The following is a 27,070-nucleotide window of genomic DNA, read 5'->3' as shown; positions in this document are numbered from 1 at the left end:
ACCTACATTGTTATTTTTTGTTTTTTAACTTTTGTTCCTCTTGATTTATCCCTTTTATTCTCTGCAGCTTCTTGTTTACATTCAGATCCAGCAAACATGACCACTTCCTGTGCAAAACCTCAGTCAGAGCTGTCACCACCCGGCCTCAGTGTCCAGCCTCGCCCTCTGCCCGCCCCCTGCACACACATTCCCTGTCAGTATTCTTCCCCAGCACCTGACCTGGTATCACTACAGCATTGCAAATAACAGCCCCACATCGGGCTCTGCACCGCACACGCACACATATGGCTCTGCACCGCACACGCACACATATGGCTCTGTACCGCACACGCACACATATGGCTCTGCACCACACACATGGCTCTGCATCGCACACGCACACATGGCTCTGCACCGCACACATATGGCTCTGCACCGCACACATATGGCTCTGCACCGCACACGCACACATATGGCTCTGCACCGCACACGCACACATATGGCTCTGTACCGCACACGCACACACATGGCTCTGCACCGCACACGCACACATATGGCTCTGCACCGCACACATATGGCTCTGTACCACACATGCACACATATGGCTCTGCACCGCACACATATGGCTCTGCACCGCACACGCACACATATGGCTCTGTACCGCACACGCACACATGGCTCTGCACCGCACACATATGGCTCTGCACCGCACACGCACACATATGGCTCTGCACCGCACACATATGGCTCTGCACCGCACACATATGGCTCTGCACCGCACACATATGGCTCTGCACACGCACACATATGGCTCTGCACCCCCCCACCCCCCCATAGGGAACACATGTAGGGAGTACATACTCACCCGTCCTCGGTCCCCGCCGCTCCTGCACGTTCGCACGCTGTCTGTGCTCTGGCCATATCAGCACACTAGTGACGTCACCGCTGTGCTGAAGAGAGCACAGACAGCGGGAGGGACAGTGATGAGAAGCAGCGCTGCGCTGCTTCTCATCAGCACTTTCATATGTACCGGCATCTGTGATCTGTGATGCCGGTACATTTGAATGTGTGATCCTGAGCAGGGGGCCCGGTGCTGGCGCTGACACCACGTCAGCCGCCGCCAGGCCCCGCCCCCAGGTCACGGACCCCACAGCAGTGCAGGGGGAGGTTACTGGAGAGTAAAAGAGGTGCGGGGGAATGTGTGGGAGGGGGCGGGGACTCACGCACTGTACAGCCCAGCAGGGAGGCGACATGCTGTTTCCAGATTTGCATGTCAACATGGCCCTGCCCATGTTGACATGAAATGACCGGAAGCAGCAAAATCGCGGCAGGAGCGGTCACATGACCGCTCTGAGCCGGGGGGAGAGGGGCTGACAGCAGGGCAGGTAAGTGGTCTCTATCTACTTACCTGCCCCAATGTAGCCCAATAGGGAAATAAAAAAAAAAAAGTCAAAGAAGCCGGATAACCCCTTTAACAATGTGTTACCTCAAAGAATAAAGTATACAGACATTACAGTACGTAATCACAAACAATGCTTTACTTTCTGCTCTGCCCAGAAGATGTGGTATGATCAGACCATGTCCCTGTACAGTCAGACACGGCCATTACACAGTACATTATATAACATAACATTATTTCAGCACAGGAATATTTGTTTTAAACACATCCAATTGTGGAAATTATTATCATTACAAGATCTATTAATCAAAATCAACTTTAATATTAACTTTGTTTGTGGGGTCCCATAACAGAACCTTCCTCAAGCAAAGAATTTAAGAAAGGTTCTGGTCTGGGATACAAATGTCTCCACATGGATTAATAAAGGAGTCCCATTTTGGCATCTTTATATTGCATGCTGCTTATATTTTGCTAATATGTCTATGCTGAGATACATGAAATTAGTTACACTACAAAGTCCTGATGGATTGGTGTTTGTAATTCTCATTTTAGGATCTATTGTCTTGATCCTTGGGCCTTTCATTTCACACACGTTAATATTCTCTTACATACACTAAAAAGCCTTTCATATATATCTCCTGGTCAAGCTTGAATTGATAGTGTTCCATCTAAATCATTATTTTCAAATATGAAAGTACTTCTTAAAGTCAAGATAAAATGGCCAAGAGAGTGGAATTGAGAAAACCTAGTCGCGACTGGAAGCCGTGGGAAGCTTTCGGCACGCAACTTTGTGGAGATCACCGTTCCATGCCACCCCAGGTTTTTCTGGTCTTTATCGCCAATTTCCCAACCACTGGTTGATATTACTGAAGTTTGCATATTGTTTTTATATGTTTATGCATATGGATAATCACTAGGGCATTTGGGACACTATCTAAATGTATACATTTATGGATGTATAGTATATTTGATATGTTTTCCTTACCATTTGTGGGTGGGAGGGTTCTCTGTGCGTGATATTTTTGCTGATTTATTAATAAAGAATATAACTTTTATATATGGGTTTTCTTACGTCCACTCTATAGTGGAAGTTTTGTAGTTTTTGGAAGTGCCTTCTTTTTGGTATTTAATTAGTTTTTTAAATAAAGAGTCTTAATTGCTTCCATACATTTTAGAGGTAGAAAACTGATACAATAAAAATCTTGGATGTGTTCTTAGTAGATCAGTATGCATGAGTAAAGGAAGTAGTCAGTCATCAAACCCAACCCTACCCCAACAAAGATTTGCACTTTGCACCGTGTGTGTGTATATATTACACTATGAGGAAGAATCTCCTATACGAGTGCTCCATGACCTGTGCTTAGATATCATGAACATGAAGAGTGATATTCAGGCCACTATTGATAAAAACGAAAAGAAAGGGAAAGAACTGAAATAGAGAGATATACACTTATATTCCCTATGTAATGCTGAACTCTTCCTTCTGGCCGAAGCTGTAATTGGACCTTTTGATTGGTCAAAGGGCCTATTTTATTTTTATGAAAGCTTAGCCACTGCAGAAGTAACTGGAACCTCATGTATGAGAATTGCCTCTCAGTAATATTGTTTTGGTTGCATATAGCCACTGCAGAAGTAACAGGGACCTCATTTATGAGAATTGGCTCCCAGTAAGATTGTTCTGGTTGCCTATAGCAACCAGAGTGCAGCATTCAGATTTGATGCTGCTGAGGTAAAGTGAAAGCTGAGCACTAATTGGTTTTTATGGACAACTAGACCCTTATCAAGCGTAACCAATAATCTAAAATAATATAATGTAATGGGATGGCCAGTGCGTGCGCACTTCTAAGTTCACATTGTTGTTGAATTCTTCATTAAAATGGCTCTGGAGTCAGCGCTGGCTCATACCGCAAACTCCGGCGCCATTTTATTGAAGACATTGTCTCTGCGAATATCACCAGTTTGGTTCAGATATTTGCAGAGACAGTGTCTTCAATAAAATGGCGCACGAGATTGCGTTATGTGCATGCGCAGACTCCGGCACCATATTATTGAATGATTCAACTACAACGTGAACATTCTGTGCACTTGCCGGTCATAGGGATAATGGTGGCAGCTACGGCAGAAATGTAAACAAAGAGGAGGAATACTGCCAGGGAAGGAATAGATAAAGAAGACCTGACCCACAAAGTCCCACATCGACAAGGCAACTTACATAAAGACCACAGACTTTACACCCAAAATGTTGTTTGCAGAGACGTTTTTTCACAAATACATTTTGTTTTCAGTAATGCTTAATAAAATTAAAAATGTGGCAATAAAAATTCTCAACACCCGAGCGTAGAACGGGTTCAATAACTAGATATATTTAATCTTTATCTCGATATCTATATAGTTTAGAAGTATTTGGTCAGTGACACAAGTTTGGGCATTTTAGTCAAAACTTATTCAAGATATAATTATCTAATCAATATGGGCTGAAAGTGCAGACTCCTAGCATTAGGCCGGGGTCACACTGGCGTACTACAGCATCTGATGTGATATGCTAATGACACTCAGCTCAAACTCTGCTGCGAGTGTGAACTGAGTGTCATTCTACTGAGCTCCAATTCTGTTGCATGTGAGTGTCGGATCACAGGTGAGGAGAAGATGGAGACACTAATTTCACAATCTTCTCCATTTTATTTCTCTGCGTATATCGGACTGCACTAGGAATTTTTTTTTTATTACTTTATATAAATGAGCTCTTCCAGGCTATGCGGCGAATGTTGCCTGTGAGATAACGCCGCCTCCAGAGCTTATTTTATATTAAAGAGATGTTACCCTTTTGATTTGTAATGACCGTTCTCTGCCCTCTGTGCAGAGCTGTGTGGGATTTATAACTGATACTTTTACAGGTGCGTCTCAGCTTCATCTTCCATCTCACAGGCAGACAGGGTTCCAATATTGTTGCAATGAAGCAGAGCTGTGAGAGCTTCAGAAAATTTGTTTGCAATAAGTCAAATGTTAATTCTCCTGTTCTGTGTCAGTTACTTGTCTCACACTGGTAACGGCCCTTTTCTCTGGAGGTTGAATTATCTTCCAGGCAGCATCCACCCCATAGCCTGGAAGAGCTCTTTTACATAAAATTTCTAAAAATGATTTGTCCACAAGGCTTCTGATATGAGGCAGACAGGTATGACACTTTTCAGCATTCTACAACTTGTATATCCATATTAATAGTTTAGATAACGCAAATAGAGTGACAGATTCCCTTTCTAAAAGGATTCCCTGGGAATAGAAAATGACTAACCAAAAGGAAAAGTACTTATAAATAAATTTCTTCTGACATTTAATCAACAAATCACACTTGTGTTCCCATGAGAGGTAATCAATATAGTGCATCAAGATAGCCACTATCTTATATAGACAGAAACCTGTCATAGAATGTTAGTGGAATAGGTGCTTGTTAGCATGTGCAGTTAGAATCTCTGCTGCCTTCCATCATATGTAGGAAGGTGTGCTTCCAGTAGATATTCTAATACTGGGTGTTGAGGTAAGAAGAGGCTGTTCACACTGCTGTCCACCAGGTCTATCTTATTTAATACTGGAGATTCCAGGGATGCGGACGTAAGAATAGGCCTCTGACATTATCTGTATTTGAAGTAAGATAATAGAAAGTTAGCAGAACCTCTTGTCCACAGCTATAAAGCAAAGTTCAAATCTGGAATTTTGTTTTCTGTTTTGCAGGTTTTTACTTTGATTTGTCACCGCTGACAAATAAAACTGGAAGCTACAAGATGGTTACGAACACGTACAATTTCTACATTAATGTGTGTGGCAATGTAACCCAGGAACCTTGTGAATCCAGCTCTGGGGCTTGTCAAGTGACTAAAACGTAAGCAAAAGGAAGCAATTTGCTGTACTACAGCATGAAATGTTTTTCTAAGTATATAATATTGATGGTCCATCAGGTTGGTGGTGATTTACTGTGGTCACCTGCTTTCCCAGTTGAGTGAAGAGTCATACTTTACCGGTAACAGCTCTGTACTTTTATTAGTGTATCAGGGTATGAGCTGTTATATCAGGCACAGCCTCATGAAATAGTGCAGATATAAGCCATGTAAACAGTGAAGAGACCATGGTACCCCTTTACTTGGTCAGACTCTCACTAATCCCATTTTAATGGCCTATTCTGAAACCGACCATACATCTTAGATGGCTGTTGGGCAAATAATGCTTTGGCTGATCATTTGCTCATAGGACGATATTGCCGTCTCTCCCATACACAGACGTGCTCGTTCAGCCAAGAACTCCTGTGTTCTCCATGAGATAGCAGCTGACTGACCTCTCTGATTGCAGTTTATTTCTTGGAGAACAAATCAGTCGGCAGTCCAAATACAGATAAACCGGATCGACATTTTGGCTGGCGTACTTGCACACATTAAAGTGTTGGCCAAACCTGTCGATATCGGTGAGTTTTGCCAACCTTAATCTAATGCATATGGAGGCCTTGAGGCTAAGCACTTAATTTAGACGTCCTGGAGAGCGTCGTCTAATAATTATAGTATGATTTGAAAACCTTACAACATCTGCTGTTTTTGCTTTTTACCTCAGGAGTGAAGGCAGTTGGAATCTTGGTATTGGTAACTCGAAGCTTTCTTATTATGATGGGATGATCCAGCTCCTCTACACTGATGGGACCACCTACAATGATGCCAAGAAAACACCTCGCTCATCTCTGATAACATTTCTGTGCAACAGAAATGTTGAAATTGGCCAGCCAGAATATGAGGTACAGCCTACTGAAAAAAGGAGCTAGCTACTGAGATGTCAGAAAAGATTTAACTAGGGCGTCCATATTAACACCGACATGGAGGAAATTAGGTTTTTATCTGTCTGACGATTCATCCTTGGGCACGGTTCACATGAGTATTAAAAAAACCTGCAAATCTTCATCCAGAAAAAAACCTTGTTTTTTTTATCTGTATTGTCAGGCATATGGCTTGCATTTCTATATATTAGCAGTTATTAAAATTTACAAGACCAAATAGTTTCCCATCTTAATGAATTGCAATGTATCTGTGATTCAGAGGCTATATAGTTGATCTCGATCATATCTGTTTTTTTCTTTCTTGTTTTTTTTGCGTAACCAAAATCTTGAAAGTGATTTTGAACAACCCTTTTGAATAACACTTTGTAAAGAGCTGACTGCACTTGGATCGAGAATACAGTCTTGTGAACGTAGCCGTAGGGTATTATGGTTTGATTGTTAAGGTCAGACTGCTGGAAATCCTGATCAGCACAATGAAGAGTATGCAGATTTCATTGTTGACTAAGGCACAACTGCTTGTCCATATGAAGGGATGAGCCTTGTAATCCAGCATGTTCCAAATAGTTTCCCTGGAGCTACACTACTAGGAACAGATGCCTTTACAAAAGTCTCCATGCCTTTGTGTCACGAACACCACTTGCTCATGGCACACATGCCTTGGATGTGGCTGTAAATGGGGACTGCTCTACTCACACTCGTTTACTCAGCGATTACAGCAGGCTAACACCCCCCAGTCAGTCCTCACATCCACACCACACTTTTCACTGCTACCACTCACCTTGAGACGTCTGTACTGTGTCACACACTAGCACACAAGCCACCCAGCTTTCCTGAGCACCTGATAGGAAATTTTCTTGCTCCCTGGCATGCCCAGGATTCATCAGCCAAACTGTACTCGCCCTTTTCCGGATGTGTAGCGATATTTAAAGCGGCAAGTAACAAGCTTATTCCATTTTAGAGTTAATATACAAAAAGAGATGGCTTTAAAAAAAAAAAAAAGGTTATAAAGGATGAAATAATAAAAACAAAATATATAAATACAAGCAAATACAAAATAAATTAAAAGGGATGAAATACAGATACCTCACAAATTTGGATCTATTAGTATGGCGCCCCTGAGGCTTCAGTCGTCACAGGGTACTGCATCTCACCAGAGGTGCGGTATTCATCCCGGATAAGGAGGAGGTCGGTGGCGATTCATCACATCCATCACCACACATAAGCAGTTGCCCACTCACTGGGACGGGGTTAGGGTAGGATCATTTAGGATGGTCACCATATCGTCTGGGACCTCCCACCCACTAACTGCAGGGCTCGAGTGGGCAGTGTGACTGATCAAGGGAGTAGATGCCACACACACACTTAGAGAGTCCAGTCACCATTGGGAAAAGAGTAATAGGAGAGGAGAATACGGTCGTTGAGGGGAGACCGATTAGCTCCCTCAGGACCAGCGCTCATCTCAGGGTGCGGAGCCCTAGGCTGGTGGACACTTCACGGTCTGCCACCAGAATCCACCGGGCAAAAGATTGCACGTCGTCTGGTCCACAACAGCGCCCGGGGCGAAGCCACATATAGAGCCAGGAGCCATGACCATAGGGCGGCCCATCCACAGACTCGTGCTGCCTGCTAGACAGGACGGGGAAGGGAATCGCCCCAAATGACAGAGGTCCCTGTGTAGCTTCAAGGCACAGGGACTCGCATAACAGAGCGCAGGGAGGAAGGACTCCCAAAGCATCCCTCTGGTACCGGCCTCCGAAGTATCCAGGATTGGCTGAAGCCCATAACAGCATAGCCCGGTGCTCCAAAGGCGGTGTGCTACTACAAAGTTGTCCCGTTTCTGCCGGCACCAGCATCGCGCCCTTGCGTCGACTGAGACTACTACCGCCATCATCCTCCCTGGGGCATAGCTCTACCTATGGAGAGCTGTACCATCTGAGCTGCATAGTCATCCACCCCAGAAGAGAGAAGCAATTCCGCAGAGGCAGCTGCCTTTGTCCGCACACAACAGGTGGCGTCACGAATAACTACCCCCATAATCCCCATCCCAAAGCTTTGTCACCGCCGGGGTCACGGAGCCGGGTGAGGCCACCGTGGCATTCTAGCAGCAGAAGAAGCACCGTGGCCCGGTAAAGAGTAAACCCCCAAACCCCGTGAGCGCGTCATTAGAGCTTCTGGCTGACAAGAACACTGCTGGAAATATTGGCAGATCTGCAATACTCTTTGCTTTTCCTTGGGTTTGACAATCATCTGCAGAGGTGATATCTTAAAGGGTCTCACCGGACACTACACCCCTTCCTGTTGCCAATGTGATTACAACCAGTTTTGGACCTAATTTCTACTCTGGGTAATATTATTTTTTTCCCAGGAACCCGCTGCAGGAACTAATATGGCTGTCATCTTGCTGAACACACTTTAAGTATTCTATGCACACCTTAGTTAAATATGATCCAAAATTTGAGGAAATACTGCATTCCTTAGTAGTTTGTCAGCTACCAACTCTATTGATATTTTATCCACAGATGTCCATATATTCCCCAATCATGGGGATAGTCTTGGGTTATGTGAAACTGATTATTATGAAGAAAACCTCAAAATATTACTTTTCATTATGCCATGTGGGCTCCCTGCTGCGGTGTAGAGACCTCGCCTGGACTTCTGATTCTCACCTTTTGATTTAACACCTTGGTGCTAACAAAGAAGGATGTGAGAAATATCTGCTCCACCATTTAAGTTATTTAGAATGAATTTCACTCACAGGCTCACATAGGGGGCACTGCTAGTGACTTAAGTCTTAAACCTACGTTATTCATAACTACATTTATAACACTTTGTAAACGATCCATTGTTAACCAATGAAGTCCATTCTGTCAGACCGCTATCAATTAATGACAGCCATTGTGGTGTTAAATTCTGTTGCTTCATTTAACAGCTTAATAATCGATGACATTCATTTTTTTCCATTGATAGCTAAGGGAAGAATGAAGCTGGCTCAGGAGCCGAGCCTGCCTCATGCCAGGCAGATGTCAGTTGTGTTACGCAGCTGACACCTGCCCGTAGCTAATGTAACCATTTAAAATGCCACTATATATTTCGGAGCGCAGCGTTTAAATTACATGTTGGCAAGTGCGCACACATCGGCTCATATCAGCACCCCACAACATGATCACGGGAAACCGAGGGGATTATCATGGCAGCTTGGGCGATGAGTTATTGCCATGTTAGTCCTACTTTGAAGTTCAGCCGCATGCTGGGCTTTGTAGGAGAACTGTAATTTTGCTATTTACTGCATTATTCTCATACTGCTGTATATAGTGTATATCCCATAGGGGGCCCAAAATACAGTAAAAATGAAGAAAAAAAATGTAACTTTCGTATTCTGAGTGATAGATATAGATAATATATAATCAACGTTAGGTATCCTCTTAATCTTTCCAGGTCGTTTTGTTCTGTAGAATGGACGCCGGAAAGACAAACCCCAAAAACAATTGTGGAATTGCGTTTAAGACCCCTTAAACAAGTGATAACCTGATACATAAAGAATTTATTTTCTATTTAGAAAGAAGACAGCAGTACAAATACATATAACTTCAAGTGGTATACAAAATATGCCTGCCCAGCTTTACCAGTGGAGTGTATCGTGGTGAACAAAGAAACCGATGAACAGTATGATCTTTCCAGGTATTCCTTCAAATTTAAAAAACTTTTTAAAAATACATTTACAGTATTATAAGAGTCGACAAATATATCGACATCTTTATATGGCCCATCTTGTTTAGTGGCAATTATAAGGTTATTTCTAAGTTCTAAAATAGGGTTAGGCAGGTATATGGTGTTTAAAATAAGCATGGTTACAGTTAACTTTTTTTTTTCTTATTTATTTTTTTTTATCTTGCACGGTTTTCCAGCTAGCTAATCTTTTCAGCTTTAATGTTTACAGCTCTTTACCAAGGGGGTTGCCACCTTTGCTGTCTTAAGGCCACCATATTAGACTAAAATCGGTTAAAACTGCCCATATCAACAGATTCAACCAATAGTCTAATGTTTATGTGGATCTCCCAACTATCCCCCAATAAATATCGGTTGGACATAAGGATCCAGGATGTCTGATTTTAAGGGTATGTGCGCACTAGGCGTTTTTTTCACGCTGCGTTTTTATGTGCGTTTTTGTCTAAAAAACGCACCCGCGGCTAAAAAAACGCGGCAAAAACGCATGCGTTTTTGCCGCGATTTGGTGCGTTTTTTGCTGCGTTTTTGCTCACTGCGTTTTTAATCAGTGCACAATGCCATTAAAGATTGTTGATGAAAAAAAAAAAAAAAAAGGTCTGATGTCATTTCCTTCTTCAAAATGTTCATTGTATGCAGGAGAGCAGACAGCTGCAGAACTAGTGTATGCAGGAGAGCAGACAGCAGCTGCAGAACTACAAGTCTCAGCATCCTCCATTCACTAGTGTATGCAGGAGAGCAGACAGCAGCTGCAGAACTACAAGTCTCAGCATCCTCCATTCACTAGTGTATGGAGGAGAGCAGACAGCAGCTGCAGAACTACAAGTCTCAGCATCCTCCATTCACTAGTGTATGCAGGAGAGCAGACAGCAGCTGCAGAACTACAAGTCTCAGCATCCTCCATTCACTAGTGTATGCAGGAGAGCAGACAGCAGCTGCAGAACTACAAGTCTCAGCATCCTCCATTCACTAGTGTATGCAGGAGAGCAGACAGCAGCTGCAGAACTACAAGTCTCAGCATCCTCCATTCACTAGTGTATGCAGGAGAGCAGACAGCAGCTGCAGAACTACAAGTCTCAGCATCCTCCATTCACTAGTGTATGCAGGAGAGCAGACAGCAGCTGCAGAACTACAAGTCTCAGCATCCTCCATCCAGGACTGTATGCAGTTTTTTGCCCAAAAAGAAAAAAAAAATGACGTGGGCTTCGCCATATTTTTGTATGCTAGCCGGGTACAGCAGGCAGGTACGGGCTGCCCCCAACCCCCAGCTGCCTATTTGTACCCGGCTGGGAACCAAAAATATAGAGAAGCCCTTTTTTTTTAATTATTTCATGAAATAATTAAAAAAAAAAAATGACGTGGGCTTCGCCTAATTTTTGAGTCCAGCCGGGTACAACTAGGCAGCTGGGGATTGGAATCCACAGTGCAGGGTGCCCATGCTTTCTGGGCACCCCCACTGCGAATTGCAGTCTGCAGCCACCCCAGAAAATGGCGCTTTCATAGAAGCGCCATCTTCTGGCGCTGTATCCAACTCTTCCAGCTGCCCTGAAGCCGGGTGGCTAGCTACGTAATAATGGGGTTAGGGCTAGCTGTATAGCTGGCCCTAAGCCCGAAATTCATGGTGTCACGCCAATATTAGACATGGCCACCATGAATTTCTAGTAATGATAAAAAAAAAACGCAACACAGAGAAAAATATTTTCTTTGTCGCTCCATTGGGAGACCCAGACAATTGGGTGTATAGCTATTGCCTCTGGAGGCCACACAAAGTATTACACTTAAAAGTGTAAGGCCCCTCCCCTTCTGGCTATACACCCCCAGTGGGATCACTGGCTCACCAGTTTTGTGCTTTGTGCGAAGGAGGCAACACATCCACGCATAGCTCCACTTTTTAGTCAGCAGCAGCTGCTGACTATGTCGGATGGAAGAAAAGAGGACACATATAGTGTCCCCAGCATGCTCCCTTCTCACCCCACTGTATGTCGGAGGTGTTTGTAAGGTTGAGGTACCCATTGCGGGTACGGCGGCAGGAGCCCACATGCTGATTCCTTCCCCATCCCTTTTTACAGGGCTCTGGGTGAAGTGGGATTTACCGGTCTCCAGGCACTGAGACCGTGCTCCATCTACAGCCCCTGGAGAAGATGCTGGATGGAGCGGAGTACATCAGGGACATGGCCCTGCTTCCTCAAGGTACTCTGTGTCCCCGTGCATTTGGCGCTCACACCACAGCATGCTGGGTGTTGTAGTGCGCCGGGGGACATCAGCGCTGCGGCGCCTGTGCCATGGCCTCATTCAGCTTTGCTGAAGCAGGCTCACTGATGGGAATTGGTCGCGCCGGCCGCTGGGACTGCGGCGCGGCTGGCACTTGTAGTGCGCCGGGGACTTCAGCGCGGCCTGCGCTTTTACGGCGGCCGCGCTGATAACTAGAGTCCCCGGCTTTTGCGGCCTGCTTCCGTTCGTTCCCGCCCCCAGACCTGCCAGTCAGGAGAGGGGCGGGACGCTGGCCACTTCCAGGAATCGGTCGCGCCGGCCGCTGGCAGCGGCGCGGCTGGCACTTGTGGTGCGCCGGGGACTTCAGCGCGGCCCGCGCTTTTACGGCGGCCGCGCTGATAACTAGAGTCCCCGGCTTTTGCGGCCTGCTTCCGTTCGTTCCCGCCCCCAGACCTGCCAGTCAGGAGAGGGGCGGGACGCTGGCCACTTCTATGAATCGGTCGCGCCGGCCGCTGGAACTGCGGCGCGGCTGGCACTTGTGGTGCGCCGGGGACTTCAGCGCGGCCCGCGCTTTTACGGCGGCCGCGCTGTTAACTCGAGTCCCCGGCTTCTGGGCCTAGTCTCCCTTCGTTACCGCCCACAGCCCTGACAGTCAGGGTAGGGGCGTGACGCTGCATAGAGCAGAGCTGAGAGCTGGAGTATGTTTTGCATACTCCACCCCTCTCACTGTGTGCACTGTGAATCCGGATTCCCGCACTTTCTCAGGCACGCCCACGGCTTCCTTCTCTACAAGGACACCGGCAGCCATTAGTGTCAGTTTCTGTACGATACAGAGACAAGTGTGGAAGACCCTGGCATTCTGATAGTCACACAATCGCTGTAACAGGCGTTAAGCAGCACCTGTGGTGCTAACCCCACTAGTGCAGAAGTGCACTTATAGATATGCTTGTACTATATACATTGCACTGTTTGGTCGCACGTTGTATATACCCTCCTGGATTATGCGGAGGAGTTATCAGCATATTCTCTGTGTAAAACAAAGGTGCAGAACCACATGTTTTTCTATACAGCTGGTACAGCATGTACGGCTATACGGCCGGCAGGTACATAGACTCCCATTGTATGCACTAATGGCCAGGGGATGAGGACGGTGTCTGCAGTATTTACTGACAGTTTTTCTGAGACTATGGCTATGATACTAGAAGCCTAGCAGTCCGGACATGTCTCTCACAATATGGGCACTGTTGAATCATTGATCCATGGCCCCCCTCAGTGTGAATAACTAACAGCTCCGGGAATGTCACGCATCCCAGAGTCACGGCTCTGCACGGACGTCAGTCCCAGACAGCCTAAGTGGGCTCGCTATGAGCGGCCTCGGTTTCATCAGGGTCCTAACAGAAGGACTCGCTGTGTAATGAGGCGGAAGTAGCGGCTCAGGATTCTGATCCTGAGACCGCTCTCAATCTGGATACACCTGATTGTGACGCCATAGTAAATAATCTTATAGCGTCCATCTATAGAATGTGGGTTATTTCTCACAGCTCCTCCAGTGGAGGAGTCAGCTTCACGTATTTTTCTGGACCACTCTGCCTTCAGAGAGGCAGTCCAGGAACACCACGCTTATCCAGATATGCGCTTCTCCAAACGGCTTAGGATACACGTTATCCCTGTCCCCTGACTTGGTCAAGGACTGGACCCAATGTCCCGAGCGGCATCCTCCAATCTCCAGGCTTGTAGCTAGATCCATAGTTGCAGTGGGAGATGGAACTGCAAACTCAAAGATGCCACTGACAGACAGATGGATCTCTGGTCGAAAGCCATCTATGAGGCTGTCGGCGCACCGTTGGCTCCGGCATTCTCTCCCTTGGGGCACTCCAAGCTATTTCAGCTTGTCTTACACAGATTGACACGGTTACACGTACATCTGTGCCGCAGGTGGCATCCTTACCCTCTCACATGTCTGCATTTGTTTCTTACGCGATTCAGGTTGTCCTGGACTCTGCGAACCGTGCGGCGGTAGCCTCCGCTACTCCGTGTTTTTAAGCAGAGCCTGGTCTGCTCGTTAAGTGAATGGAAGGCAGATTCTGCTTCCAAAAAAGGTTGCCTAACCAGTTGCCTTTTTCTGCTGACCGACTGTTTGGTGAGCGTTGGATGTAACCATCAAACAGTCCAGGGGTAAGGATTCATCCTTTCCTCAGCCCGGACACAACAAACCCCAACAGAGCAAGAGGCAGTCGGGGTTTTCGGCCTTTTCGAGGCTCGGGCAGGTCCCTTTTTTCCTCGTCCAATGTGGACTCAAAAGGATCAGAGGAGCTAAGATTCTTAGCGGGCTCAGTCTCGCCCAAAAAAGCGACAGTCTGAAAACCCGCTTCCAAGGCGGCTTCCTCATGACTTGCGGCCTCGGTCGGTAGCAGGCTCTCCCGCCTTGGCGATATTTAGCTGCCATAGGTCAATGACCATTGAGTGTGAGACATTCTGTCTCACGGGTACAGGATAGAGCTCACTTCTCGTCCTCCAACTCGATTCTTCAGAATTTCTCCACCTCCCGGCCGGGCCGCTGCTCTTCTGCAAACAGGGTGCACTCTATAGGCAGAAAGAGTGATGACCCCCGTTCCTCTTCAGGAACAAGGTCACGGTTTTTACCCCAAATTCTTTGCGGTACCTATAACAACGGGCCGTTCCGTCCCGTTCTGGATCTAAAAATGCTCAGCAAGCTCGTGGACACCAGGCGGTTCCGGATGGAATCCCTCCGCCATGTCATCGCCTCAAGGTCCCAAGGATATTTCCTAGCATCATTAGGCATCAAGGATGCTTATCCACACGTGCCGATTGATCCAGAGCACTAGCGTTTCTACGCTTCGTTATAGGAGACGAACACCCTCTGTTCGTAGCTCTACCTTCCGGCTAGCGACAGTCCAACTGGTCTTCGCCAAGGTCAGGGCAGCAGTAGTCACAGTCCTGCACTCTCAGGGTCACTCTGTGGTCCCGTATTTAGACGATCTACTTGTCAAGGCACTCTCTTAGGAAACATGCCAACACTGCCCGAACGTTGCGCTGGAGACTCTCTAGAGTTTTGGGTGGATCATCAACTTTTTAAAGTCAGATCCGACCCCGACCCTATCGATAACATATCTAGGCATAGAGTTTCTTACTCTCTCAGCGATAGTGAAGCTGCCGCTAGACAAACAGCATTCACTACGGGCTGCAAGCTCTTCTTTAAGAACCAGTCGCACACATTGAGACGCCTCATGCACTTCCTACGTAAGATGGTAGCAATGGAGGCAGTTCCTTTCGCGCAGTTTTACTGCGTCCACTACAATGGGACATTCTCCGCCAATGGGACGAGGAATCGACGTCCCTCAACAGAGTCGTCGTTCTTTCTCAGGCGGCCAAGGAATCTCTACGGTGGTGGCTTCTTCTCACCTCTTGGTCAAAAAGAAGGTCCTTCCTATCCCCGTCCTGGGCGATAGTTACGACAGACGCGAGTCTATCAGGGTGGGGAGCAGTTTTTCTCCACTACAGCGCTCAGGGTACGTGGACTCAGCAAGAGTCCACTCTTCAGATCAATGTTCTTGAACACAGAGCAGTGTATCTTGCCCTACAATCCTTCCAACAGCGGCTGGAAAGCAAGCATATCCGACTTCAGTCGGACAGCTCCACAGCGGTGGCATACATCAACCACCAAGGAAGAACGCGCAACCGGCAAGCCTTCCAGGAAGTCCGGCAGGTTCTGATGTGGGTGGAAGACACGGCATCCACCATATCCACAATTCACATCCCAAGTGTGGAAACTAGGAAGCTGACTTCCTAAGTCGCTGAGGTGTGGCCGAAAGAGTATGGTCTCCTCACCCGGACGGGTTTCAGGAGATCGGGCGCCGCTGACAGAGGCCGGACGTCGATCTAATGGCGTCACGGCACAACAACAATGTGCCAGCTTCATGGCACGGTTTCACAATCATCGAGCTCTGGCGGCAAACGCCTTAGTTCAGCATTGGTCGCAGTTCCAGCTACCTTAGGTGCCACCTCTGGCATTGTTGCCCAGAGTACTGCGCTAGATCAAGACCGACTGCGGCCGCGCCATCCTCGTCGCTACAAATTGGCCGAGGATGTTGTGGTACTCGGTTCTGTGGTGCCTCACGGTAGGCTAACCGGGGGCACTACCAGACCAATCAGACTGGCTGTCTCAAGGGCCATTCTTCCATTTGAATTCTACGGCCCTCAACCGGATGGTGTGGCATTGAGTCCTGGAACCTAGTGTCGTCAGGATTACCTCAGGACGTGGTTGCCACCATGAGACAGGCTAGCATACCAACGTCCGCCAAGATTGACCACAGGACGTGGAAGATGTTCTTATCTCGGTGCTCGGCGCAGGGTGTTTCTCCCTGGCCGGTTGCATCGTCTATGTTTCCTTCCTTCCTGCAATCTAGGTAGGAAAATGGGTTGTCGCTCAGTTCCCTTTAGGGACAAGTCTCAGCGCTATCTGTATTTTTTCAGAAACGACGACTTCCTCAGGTACGCACGTTCCTACGGGGAGTTTGTCTTCTCAGCACTCCGTACAAGCGGCCGTTAGAGCCCTGAGATCTGAACAAGGTTCTCCAGATGCCGCCTTTCGAGCCTTTGAAGGATGTCTCCCTTCCCGTTTTTCACGGGAAGTGGCCTTCTAGTAACGGTCTCGTCTCTTAGGAGAGTTTCCGAGCTAGCAACGCTCTCATACAAACTCCCTTCCTGGTCCTTCACCAGGACAGGGTAGTTCTGCGTCCGGTTCCGGAATTTCTCCCTAAGGTGGTATCCCATTTTCATATCAATCAGGATATCACCTCACCTTCTTTGTGTCCTCGTCCAGTCCATCAATTTCAGAAAGATTTGCATCGGTTGGTTCTGGTGAGAGCACTCAGGTTCTACTTCCCGCATGGCGCTCCTGCGCCACCCGGATGCACTCTTTGTCCTTGTCGCTGGTCGGCGTAAACAGTCGCAAGCTTCCAGATCCACCCTTGCTCGGGGGCTCGAGGAACCAATTCTTGAAACCTACAGTTCTACTGGGCTTCTGGTTCTCTCAAGGCCGAAGGCCCATTCTACCAGAGCCGTGGGTACATCCTGGGCATTACGGCACCAGGCTACGGCTCAGCAGGTGTGTCAGGCACCCACCTGGTCGAGTCTACTTACTTTTACCAAGCATTATCAGATGCATACCTACGCTTCGGCAGACGCCAGCCTAGGTAGATAAGTCATTCAGGCGGCGGTTGGCCACCTGTAGGAGAGGGCCGTTTGACGGCCCTATCATGAGGTATTCTTTTACCCACCCAGGGATTGCTTTTGGACATCCCAATTGTCTGGGTCTCCCAATGGAGCGACAAAGAAGAAGGGAATTTTGTTTACTTACCGTAAATTCCTTTTCTTCTAGCTCCAATTGGGAGACCCAGCACCCGCCCTGTTTTCTCGGGGTTTTTCTGTTTTTTCGGGTACACATGTTGTTCATGTGGTATGGTTCAGTTCTCCGATGTTTCCTCGGATTGAATTGGTCTTTAAACCAGTTATTGGCTTTCCTCCTTCTTGCTTTGGCACTAAAACTGGTGAGCCAGTGATCCCACTGGGGGTGTATAGCCAGAAGGGGAGGGGCCTTACACTTTTAAGTGTAATACTTTGTGTGGCCTCCAGAGGCAATAGCTATACACCCAATTGTCTGGGTCTCCCAATTGGAGCTAGAAGAAAAGGAATTTACGGTAAGTAAACAAAATTCCCTTCTTTATTAGAAATAAAACACAACACAATTAGTGACTCCATCTTTATTGAAATAAACCCCCCCCTCCGCAGTAATCCTGGGTCAGGGTCCCGCGCCGTCCAATCAGGATCCAATATCATCTGATCGGTTTGCTGGAAGGCAAAGCGATCAGATGATGTGTCAGGATCAAGTGCCTGAATCACATCACACATCAGCTGATTGTATAAAAGCCGATTATACAATCAGCTGATGCATCAGTAGAAAAAAAAAAAAAAATAATACTCACTTATGTGCTGTGGTGATTACCGGCAGCTCCTGGAGCGATCGATTGGACAGGAGTCTGATCCTATACGATCGCTGCCGGAGCTGCCGGTAATCAGCTGATGAAGTCCCCTGACGGCAGGATCAGCTGATAGCCGGCCGGGCGCGAAAAAGCCGGCGACACCGCGATCAGCTGATGCGTCAGGTGACTGCATCAGGTGATCCACCGCCAGGTCCTGCAAGCAAGGTCCTGCCGGCCGGGGAGACTGCACACAGCCAGAGCGGCGGGACCGGGAGGAGATGGGAGCGGGCATGGCATCGGGACCCTGCGGACAGGTGAGTATATGACATTTTTTTTTTTCTACTGTTCACTTTGGTTTTCGCCGCTGCCTCCACCTCCCGCCCAGACATGGCGCCGCACGGAGCTGACATGCACAGGACGGGAGGTGGAGGCAGCGGTGACGGTACCGGGAGGATTCATGCTTCTGTGTTTACCAACAGAAGGAATCCTCTTCCTGTACACGTCACTGTAGTACCCACCCCTTGCGTTTATAGCTGCGTTTTTAGTCATAGAAACGCGGCTATATGCGTTATTCATTGCGTTTTTAACATCTCATTGAATTCAATGAGTGAAAAACGCAGTGGAAAACGCAGAAATAATTGACATGCTGCGTTTTTGTGGTCACCACAAAAACGCAGCTAAAAAAAAACGCTGTGTGAGGACAGCACTTCTGAAAACCCATTGACATTGCTGGGGAAGCAATGTCACTGCGTTTTCAGCACAAAAACACGGTAAAAAACGCCGCTAAAAACGCGGCAAAAACGCCTAGTGCGCACATAGCCTAAGAGATAAGCTACCACCAGACATTTTTGGTCGCACCTGTCTCACAGAGAACACAGGAGTTCTTTACAGAGCGAGGGTTTCTTGGTATGGAAGGGTTGAGGGAGATAGCTATCGGACAAACTTGTTTGGTTAGCAACTACCTACAAGATTTTAGAGTGGTGGTTAAACATGTACAATACAGTTTATATTGAGGCTGACCAGAAGCTGAGGAGTGCCATCTTCTGATCCTGGCCATTTCTCACCTGCATATTGACTGCTATAGTGCTACTCCTGGATGGTGGTCAGTTATACACACTTCTCTCTGTCAACTCACTGCTCCCCTTCCTAAATTTCCTTCAAACCTGTCACCATCCACAACCCGATCAGTCAGCTGTGAGGACTTTGTGTTATACCTCTTGTAGGAACCTTAAAGGGAACCAATCACCAGGATTTTCGTATATAACCTAATGCCAGTGCTATACTGGCACTATCAGGCTGATTCTCTACATATCTGTAGTGGTCAGCTAGGATGGATGGGTTTTGAAATCCAAGAAAGAAAAGTTTATAAAATCAGCTTTTTGAGTGACCGCAGCTGAGGATCAGATAATATCTGGGGGGTGTTATGCATAGTTATCCCCTCCCTCTGTTAGAATTAGCATAAGTATTATACAATCGACATACCCATGTGACCAGAAGGAGCGGTGCCTTAGAACAGAAAATGTTGCTTTCTGGTATCAGCTTTGTTGGCTGAGGCCCCGTCCCTTCTGGTCACATGGGTATGACATCACCACAGGTTCTGCTAGGTTGATTGTATAATACTAACAGAGGGAGGGGATAACTATGCATTTCCCCCAGATATTATCTGATCCTCAGCTGCTGTCACTCAACAAGCAGCGAATTTTATAAACTTTACTTTCTTGAATTTCAAAACCTAAACATCTGAGCTGGTTACTAAAGGTAGGTATAAAATCAGCCTGATACTGCCAGTATAGCACTGGCTTTAGGTTATATAGGAAAATCCTGGTGTTTGGTTCCCTTTTAACCTGCCCTGCCCCCCTTCCTGTGTTCGAGAGCAGACAAGCCCAGGTGAGCTTTTCTACAATGTTCTTGAGAAATTGCTTGGTAAAGGATGGATCATGATAACAAAGTTACATGAATGACAAAAAACAGCTTGACAGAAAAAGATGTCAGCTACTTTCTGCAATAAAGCACACACTGTCACATGTGTATTAAGGACAAGATATATGCACTCTGTTAGAAAACTACATCTCCAAAATTGTCCCTCGTGCTTAGCTCAGACATCACTGTGTGTTCTTCGTTATTGACATGTGTCAGGTTGTATTTGCTCATTCACATCTCTCACGTATCTACTAGCCAGAGCAGGAAACAGGGCCCACACAAAAAATGTGGCCACCAAACGGTAGCACTCATGTAAAATTGTGAGATGGTGAAACAGCTCCCATTGTTCATGGCCAGAAATATGTACCTGGTTAAAGATGTGCATGGCAAGCCCCTGTATCGCCTCACAAGCATAGTTTAGACGTATATATTTGCGTCTCATAAATGTGAACAGTATTTATTGTATGTAACTTTATAACCTGCTTGCTGTCAGTAATGATGTGATACTTTATAAGGGACAAAAATGTCATTATTCAACCATAAGAGGACGCTGTTTCTCAGCACAGATGAAAGACTGCAATAGGTAGCTCAGATGGGGGCGGAGCTACAGGCTGATAAAAAAAAGTACATCACAGGAAGTAGAGCAGCGGCCATCTTGGAAGCGGTTGGCAGTTGGCAGTGAATGAATACAGAGACAGAGGAAGTGCGGAAGAGGGAAGAGAGAATATTTGCGAGTAGAAATCTATCATCTTTACCAGAGCTGTGGCGGAGTGGAGCTGACCGTGACTATATCCGAATCCTTACCAGATGGGAAAAGATTGCTAAATGGAAGCTATCGTGAAGTTGATAAGATGTTGTCAAGGAGACCAGCCATAGTTACAAACAGTATTGGTCATCTGTTGGAGAGGCCTCTCATCTGACTGCGTATTTCAGACATATTGTCCAGAGCAGACCCGGGTCGGTAAGATAAGTAAGGCCCACTGCGCCATCGCAGTGGGTAACCGTGCACGCACCTCACATCAGTTTGGCGCCAGAATATTTGAGACTGCGGCAGGGCCTGTAGTTAGTTTAGTTAGGCATAGTAACCCTGTCAGGCCACAGTTATTGCCACAATCACCATTTGGTACCATCAGTTCCACGGCTACATTATTTAAATCTTTGCCATTGAGGTTTCTCTGTGGACCACAACGACCTCACACCTGGATGTTACTAAGACTCATCACAGACTTTAGGGCATAATCGAGCCCATCCAGGAGGGAACTTGTGTTGAACAAAATATCTGTTATTTATTTAAGTTTTTATGTTCTTTGCTAAGCAGCCATTGTATATAGTAAATTGTTTGATTATTCAAGGTGAATCTTGGGACAAATCCTCCATTAATGGGCACTATATTTATATTGGGGCAGGGGAATAGTCAATTGGGGGTTAGAGTAAATTTATTTTAAGTTTGTAAACTTTTGTGCTATACTGTGGGCGGCTTGTATTTCACACCCATCCAATTTTTTTTTCATATTTAAGGGTATTAATAGGTAGTTGGCGGTTGGAATATCCAGTCATGCCTGTAGGTAACATATAGTGTATATATTGTAGTAGTCTCATGTTCTAAGGCGCCACCCTGTTTAGCACAAGGGTCTCAGCCTCTTCGCTGAGTGTTTGTGGATTTTCCTTGAATGTCTTCCCCTGTTTTAATTGCATTCATATTCAAATTGTAGTAAAGTACTTTTATAAGTTAATCTAGTTTTGGGGCCGTTTATTTCTCGTTCGTGACTTCGCTGTATCCTAAAGAACCCACCCCGGTGCACGGCTTACAAATTCACAAAATCAGACAGAACTTCCCCTCCCCAGCACCATGCTGGTTCTCTGTCACTGCTCCAGTCCCTTGTGTTTTTGGCTGCAGTAGTTACATCATGTCTGCAGCACACATTACCGCTGCAGTCAATCATTGAGCTCTGTGACTTGTGTACTTCACATCAGCAGAGTCTTTGAGCTGAGTAATTGGCTGCAGCAGTTGTGTGCGCAATCCATGTGATGTCACTACTGCATCCATAACGGAGAAAGTAGTAGTAGCAGCAATAGATTGATGGCACTGGACTCCAGGAGGGTGATTACTGTCTGATTTTGTTAATTGACCTAAGTGCTATCGTTTTGGGACCTCTTTAACTTTGTTTTCTCGCAGAACCCTTTAACGTTAAAAGAAATCTCTACAAAAGTGTTTTTTTTTATTTTTGTTTTTTTTTTGCGAAAAGAAAAATAACAATAAAATTAACCAAATAAAAAAAATTAATAAGGCAGTGTCCCTCTTCTAGTAGTTGGTTTGGAACCGGGGAACCCCGTGATAACCCTGTCGTATGACCAGGCCACACCACTATTTCAGGGCTTTTTGGTAAAATGGACTCATGTGATGCGCTGTGTTCTGACCTATTTCCATTAATATGTAACTGTTTTCCTCATTTAACAGTTTATCTAAAGTACAAGGAGAACATTCTTCTAACTGGTTTGCCATGGATCAAACACAAGACAGTCACAAAAAATATTACATTAATGTGTGTCGTTCATTGGTTCCAGTGAAAGGATGTGACCCGTTTGCTGCTGTATGCCAAGTGGGCTATGAGAAAGTATCTGTGAGTATATTTAGAGTTGCTATTTGCTACGGTTATTGCTTAGTGCAGTTTTCTAGCTTAGACAGATTCATCCACCATTGAGGATCTCTAGCTCTTGATGAAGAATGGCTACAAAAAAATAGATCTTGCTCTTAAAAATTATCAAAGAGAACTATGTAATACCGTATTTTTCGGACTATAAGACGCATCGGACCATAAGACGCACCCTGGTTTTAGAGTAGGAAAATAGGAAAATAAAATTTTAAGCAAAAAATGGGAGTCATGACACTTATGGAGCGAGGATCTGCTGCTGACACTGTTATGGGGGTAATGTCTCCCCGCTGAGTGGAGCCGTCACTGTTCCCCTGCAGTACCGCGATCTCCTCCTGGCTGCCGGCGGCCGCTGAGTGGAGCCGTCTCTGTTCCCCTGCAGCATTGCGATGTCCTCCTGTGCCAGCGGCGGCTGCGTGTGGACACGTGCGCACAGCGATGACGTCATCACTGTGCGCGCCGCTAGTATCCACTCAGCGGCCGCCGCTGGCACAGGAGGACATCGCAATGCTGCAGGAGAACGGGGACGGCTTCACTCAGCGGCCGCCGGCAGCCAGGATGAGGTTGCGGTGCTGCAGGGGAACTGTGAAAGGTGAATATACTGATTCACTGCACCCCGCGCTGATGATGATGCACGGGGGGGCAGTGAATACAGCCGCACATGATCACTCCAGGCTGTAGTTGCCAGGGGTGATCATGCGGGCCTGCTGTTTATCCCTCGCCCATCATCCCGCCCACCTGTCAGCGCCTGCTTCAACGCTGAGAGAAGGGCAGGAGGATGGGCGTGCATATTAAATGAGCGGGTCCACGTGGTCACGGCAGGCGCTGCTGCTGCCTGCTCGTGCCCCCGATGACCCGCACCACCACAGCAACCTCATTCCTGGCCCTATATTCAGACCATAAGATGCACCCCCCACTTTCCCCCAACATTTGGGGGGAAAAAAGTGCGTCTTACGGTCCGAAAAATACGGTACTTACTTTTTGCCTGTAGTGGCACTGCAAGGGAACTGAGCACCGCTCCTTGGGTTTACTCTCTGATTAGAGCAGCTAAATGAACTATTATTGAAATCAGATTTTGTTACGTCCCTCCCCCCATGTATCATGATCTTTATTAGGAAAAAAAAGTAAATATCTTGCAATTTTCACACTGGCCACTGGTGCATTTTTAGGCTCGTACTACCTGCCTTTTTAGGAACGGATTCCAGAAGTTTTTTTGTAAATGGAGGTATTACAATTACAGATTACACTTCTATACACAGATGATAACACAGGAGCTCTATTCACAGTAGGTAATGTCACAGCTGACCCTGCTTTTCCTTCCCAAAACCCTGCACAGGCTCATTAGACCATGTCAATGCAAGAGTTAAGGCCCCGTTACACGCAACATCGCTAACGAGATGTCGTTGGGGGTCACGGAATTCGTGACGCACATCCGGCCTCGTTAGCGATGTCGTTGCGTGTGACACATACGAATGACCGTTAACTATCAAAAATACTCACCTTTATCATTGATTGTTGACACTTCGTTCTAATCCCAAATATCGTCGATGGTGCTGGATGCAGGTTGTTCGTCGTTCCTGAGGCAGCACACATTGCTACGTGGGACACCCCAGGAACGACTAACAACACCGTACCTGCGTCCTCCGGCAAAGAGGTGGGCGTTACTCCCTTTTGGCTGCTCTCCTCCCCTCTGCTTCTATTGGGCGACTGCCGTGTGACGTCGCTGTGACGCCGCACGAACCGCCCCCTTAGAAAGGAGGCGGTTCGCCGGCCACAGCGACGTCACTAGGCAGGTAAGTCCGTGTGACGGGGACTAACGATATTGTGCGCCACGGGCAGCGATTTGTCCGTGACACACAAACGACGTGGGCGGGTGCTTTCACGAGCGACATCGCTAGTGATGTCGCTGCATGTAAAGCAGCCTATAGGGTTGGGATCCAACCAATCTGGCTATGTACATGTGTTTATATTCTGAAATAATTGTAAGTTAAGATAAAAAGCCCCAGTGACCAGTGTGAAAATTGCAAGAGTTCTATTATTAATATAGATTGTGCTTAGTGATGGGCAGACCCGCAGATACTTGGGATCGACAAGTCCAACTGGTTTGGTTTTGTTTTGTTTTTTTTAAATAAAACCCGGTTCAGTCCCGGAATTGATCCCGGATACCTGGCCAGACACTTGTCCCCAAATCTATGGGGACCTGAATTAGGGGCTTTAAAATAGTGGTAGAAGGGATAGGAGGATTGAAGCAAGCGCTTTATACTTACCAGTCTCCGCGCGGCTGTGACACTGCTTCTTGGCTGTTCATACTAGTTTCGGGTTTGATCATTATCCTTCATACATATGCACTGCTTCCCCTGCCCACCCCCAGTCCCGGTATCTGTGATTGGTTGCAGTCAGATCGTGCCCTCACCCTGTGTGACAAACAGTCTCTGAAACTTTGGCACTCCAACAGAAAAAAAACAAGATTCTTTGAACAATATATCACTTTTATTCACAACAAAAAAGATTCTTAAGATCATCCAGAATTGACAGTTGTATAATAAGCGTTTCGGCTAATAACATCAATTGCCTTTTTCAATAAACTGTCTGATCAGAAATCCTTGTGGCACTGAACACATGATACCCTGTTAGACCACCAGGTTCACCCATACTTATGCTCCACACTACATAGGACTTTCCTCCCTGAGTTCAGACATACGGCTTACCTGTACAGTTACCGGTTACAACATTGCTATTTCCTAGGGCTTGTTTAGCCATTTTTGATTATAAGAGGGGAACCTGAAGTTTTCCCTGATTGCTGGACTGATTACTTTATTCTGGCACATTCCCACGTTTATATTCCCTGGTTGATTGGATTTCATGTTGCTGTTTGAGTCACATGTATTTTATGTGTGGAGCCCCACATTACCTTCAGGTCGCCTCAGGGTCTTCAGGGACTCCACGTGCTGGGATTCTTCTGACAACAGGAAGGTCAGGTTAACGTCTATGGGAATCGTGACGCCACTCTCGGTAATTGCGGTCAGGGGGTGACCGCCACTGCAGTTTAGGGAATGCACGGGGCTGATAGTAAATGCACTCAGATGTTGTAGCTTCCCGAGAGTGAGGCTGGCCCCAGGGCCCAGTGTAAGTGTGTAGTACCACAGGTCACAGAAGAACTCACACACAAGCAGCAATGTCTTTCAGGGTTTTTACTCACTTTCAGATGGTAACTGTGAGTCAACCCAGGCGATGCTATGATGAACCAGGTGGAACCAGGTATCCCTTCGACTGATGTAGGGGTGACTGCTGACTCGCCTTTTTAGCCCTTCTTGTTTGGGGTGACTCGTACTTGAAGTGTTGCGGCGATCACCCAAGGAAGTCGCAACTGCCGTTCTCCCCTTTCTGGCCCGTTTGCTGGCAGCGTGGACCAAGGTAAAGATGGCTCCAGGCTCAATCCTCCTTATGGGCCACCTCGTTGCTGCTGATGCTGCGGACTCTGTGTAGGTTGGTGAGGCACATACAGTGCCCTCACCTGCAGGTTTGGCAGGCCAAGTAAATGGGTTCCTACTCTGGGGACCTGTTTCCCCGTGCGGGCTTGGACTACCGGCAGTCCCCTTACTCAGCCATCTCTTGCTACTGCCCTAGGTGGTTTTCAGGCGGCACCACTGAGTAGCCTCTCTCCCCGCCAGTAGCCACTACAGGTGCAGGGTCTGACAGGGTCCTGCTCCACTGCTCTATCCTCCAGACGCGGCTCCTCCACACCTACTCCTCCGGCTGCCACTGCACACTCTCAGTCTCCAGTCCCACTACTAGCTGGCATGCGAGGGCCACGCCCCCTCCCTGGGACTGCCCAGGGGTCCCCTCTAAGCTGTGTGTGTGTTCCTGGTTACTTAGTGTCTGTGTGTCCACACCCTAGTCAGCCTCTGGGATTACCTGTTTTGTACTGACCCAGCATGGGTGCAATACTCAGTAGCACCTGACCAGGCCAGGGGCGCCACTTATGCAAAAGAGTTTTTTTTGCAAAATATTTTTTTCATGATTAATTGGCATACATTTGAATATCAAGGATTTCTGATCAGTTTATTGAAAAAGGCAATTGGAGTTATTAGCCGAAACGTTTCTTATACAAATGTCAATTCTGGATGATCTTAAGAACCTTTTTTGTTGTGAATAAAAGTGATATATTTTCCAAAGAATCTTGTTTTTTCCGTTGGAGTGCCGAAGTTTGAGACTGTTTGATTCATATCTATTTTACTTCTGAGCACCAACTTACGGTGTAGCTTGGCCTCTACTATTTTGATCTCACCCTGTGTGACAGCGTGTCTGACTGCTTGCAATCACATGCTTTGTGTGTCCCTATATTAGTGTAAAAATAAATAAATAAAAATTGAAA

The 27,070-nt window shown here is 46.8% G+C and overlaps 1 protein-coding gene across 1 annotated transcript in view; it reads left to right on the top strand.

The window, feature by feature from the left end:
* Positions 1 to 27,070, top strand: part of IGF2R (insulin like growth factor 2 receptor) — a 291,000-nt gene that overhangs the window by 125,288 nt on the left and 138,642 nt on the right. Inside the window, exons 15-18 of the mRNA XM_075339578.1 lie at positions 5,105 to 5,252; positions 5,972 to 6,149; positions 9,745 to 9,866; positions 22,503 to 22,665. Coding sequence (XP_075195693.1) covers positions 5,105 to 5,252; positions 5,972 to 6,149; positions 9,745 to 9,866; positions 22,503 to 22,665 — 611 coding nt within the window. The remainder of the gene's footprint in view (positions 1 to 5,104; positions 5,253 to 5,971; positions 6,150 to 9,744; positions 9,867 to 22,502; positions 22,666 to 27,070) is intronic.

This window comes from Anomaloglossus baeobatrachus, chromosome 3 (genome assembly GCF_048569485.1).
Source record: "Anomaloglossus baeobatrachus isolate aAnoBae1 chromosome 3, aAnoBae1.hap1, whole genome shotgun sequence".
In the NCBI taxonomy this organism is placed as follows: domain Eukaryota; kingdom Metazoa; phylum Chordata; class Amphibia; order Anura; family Aromobatidae; genus Anomaloglossus; species Anomaloglossus baeobatrachus.
The sequence above is the reverse complement of the archived record's forward strand: the minus strand, read 5'-3'. Positions and strand labels throughout refer to the sequence as shown.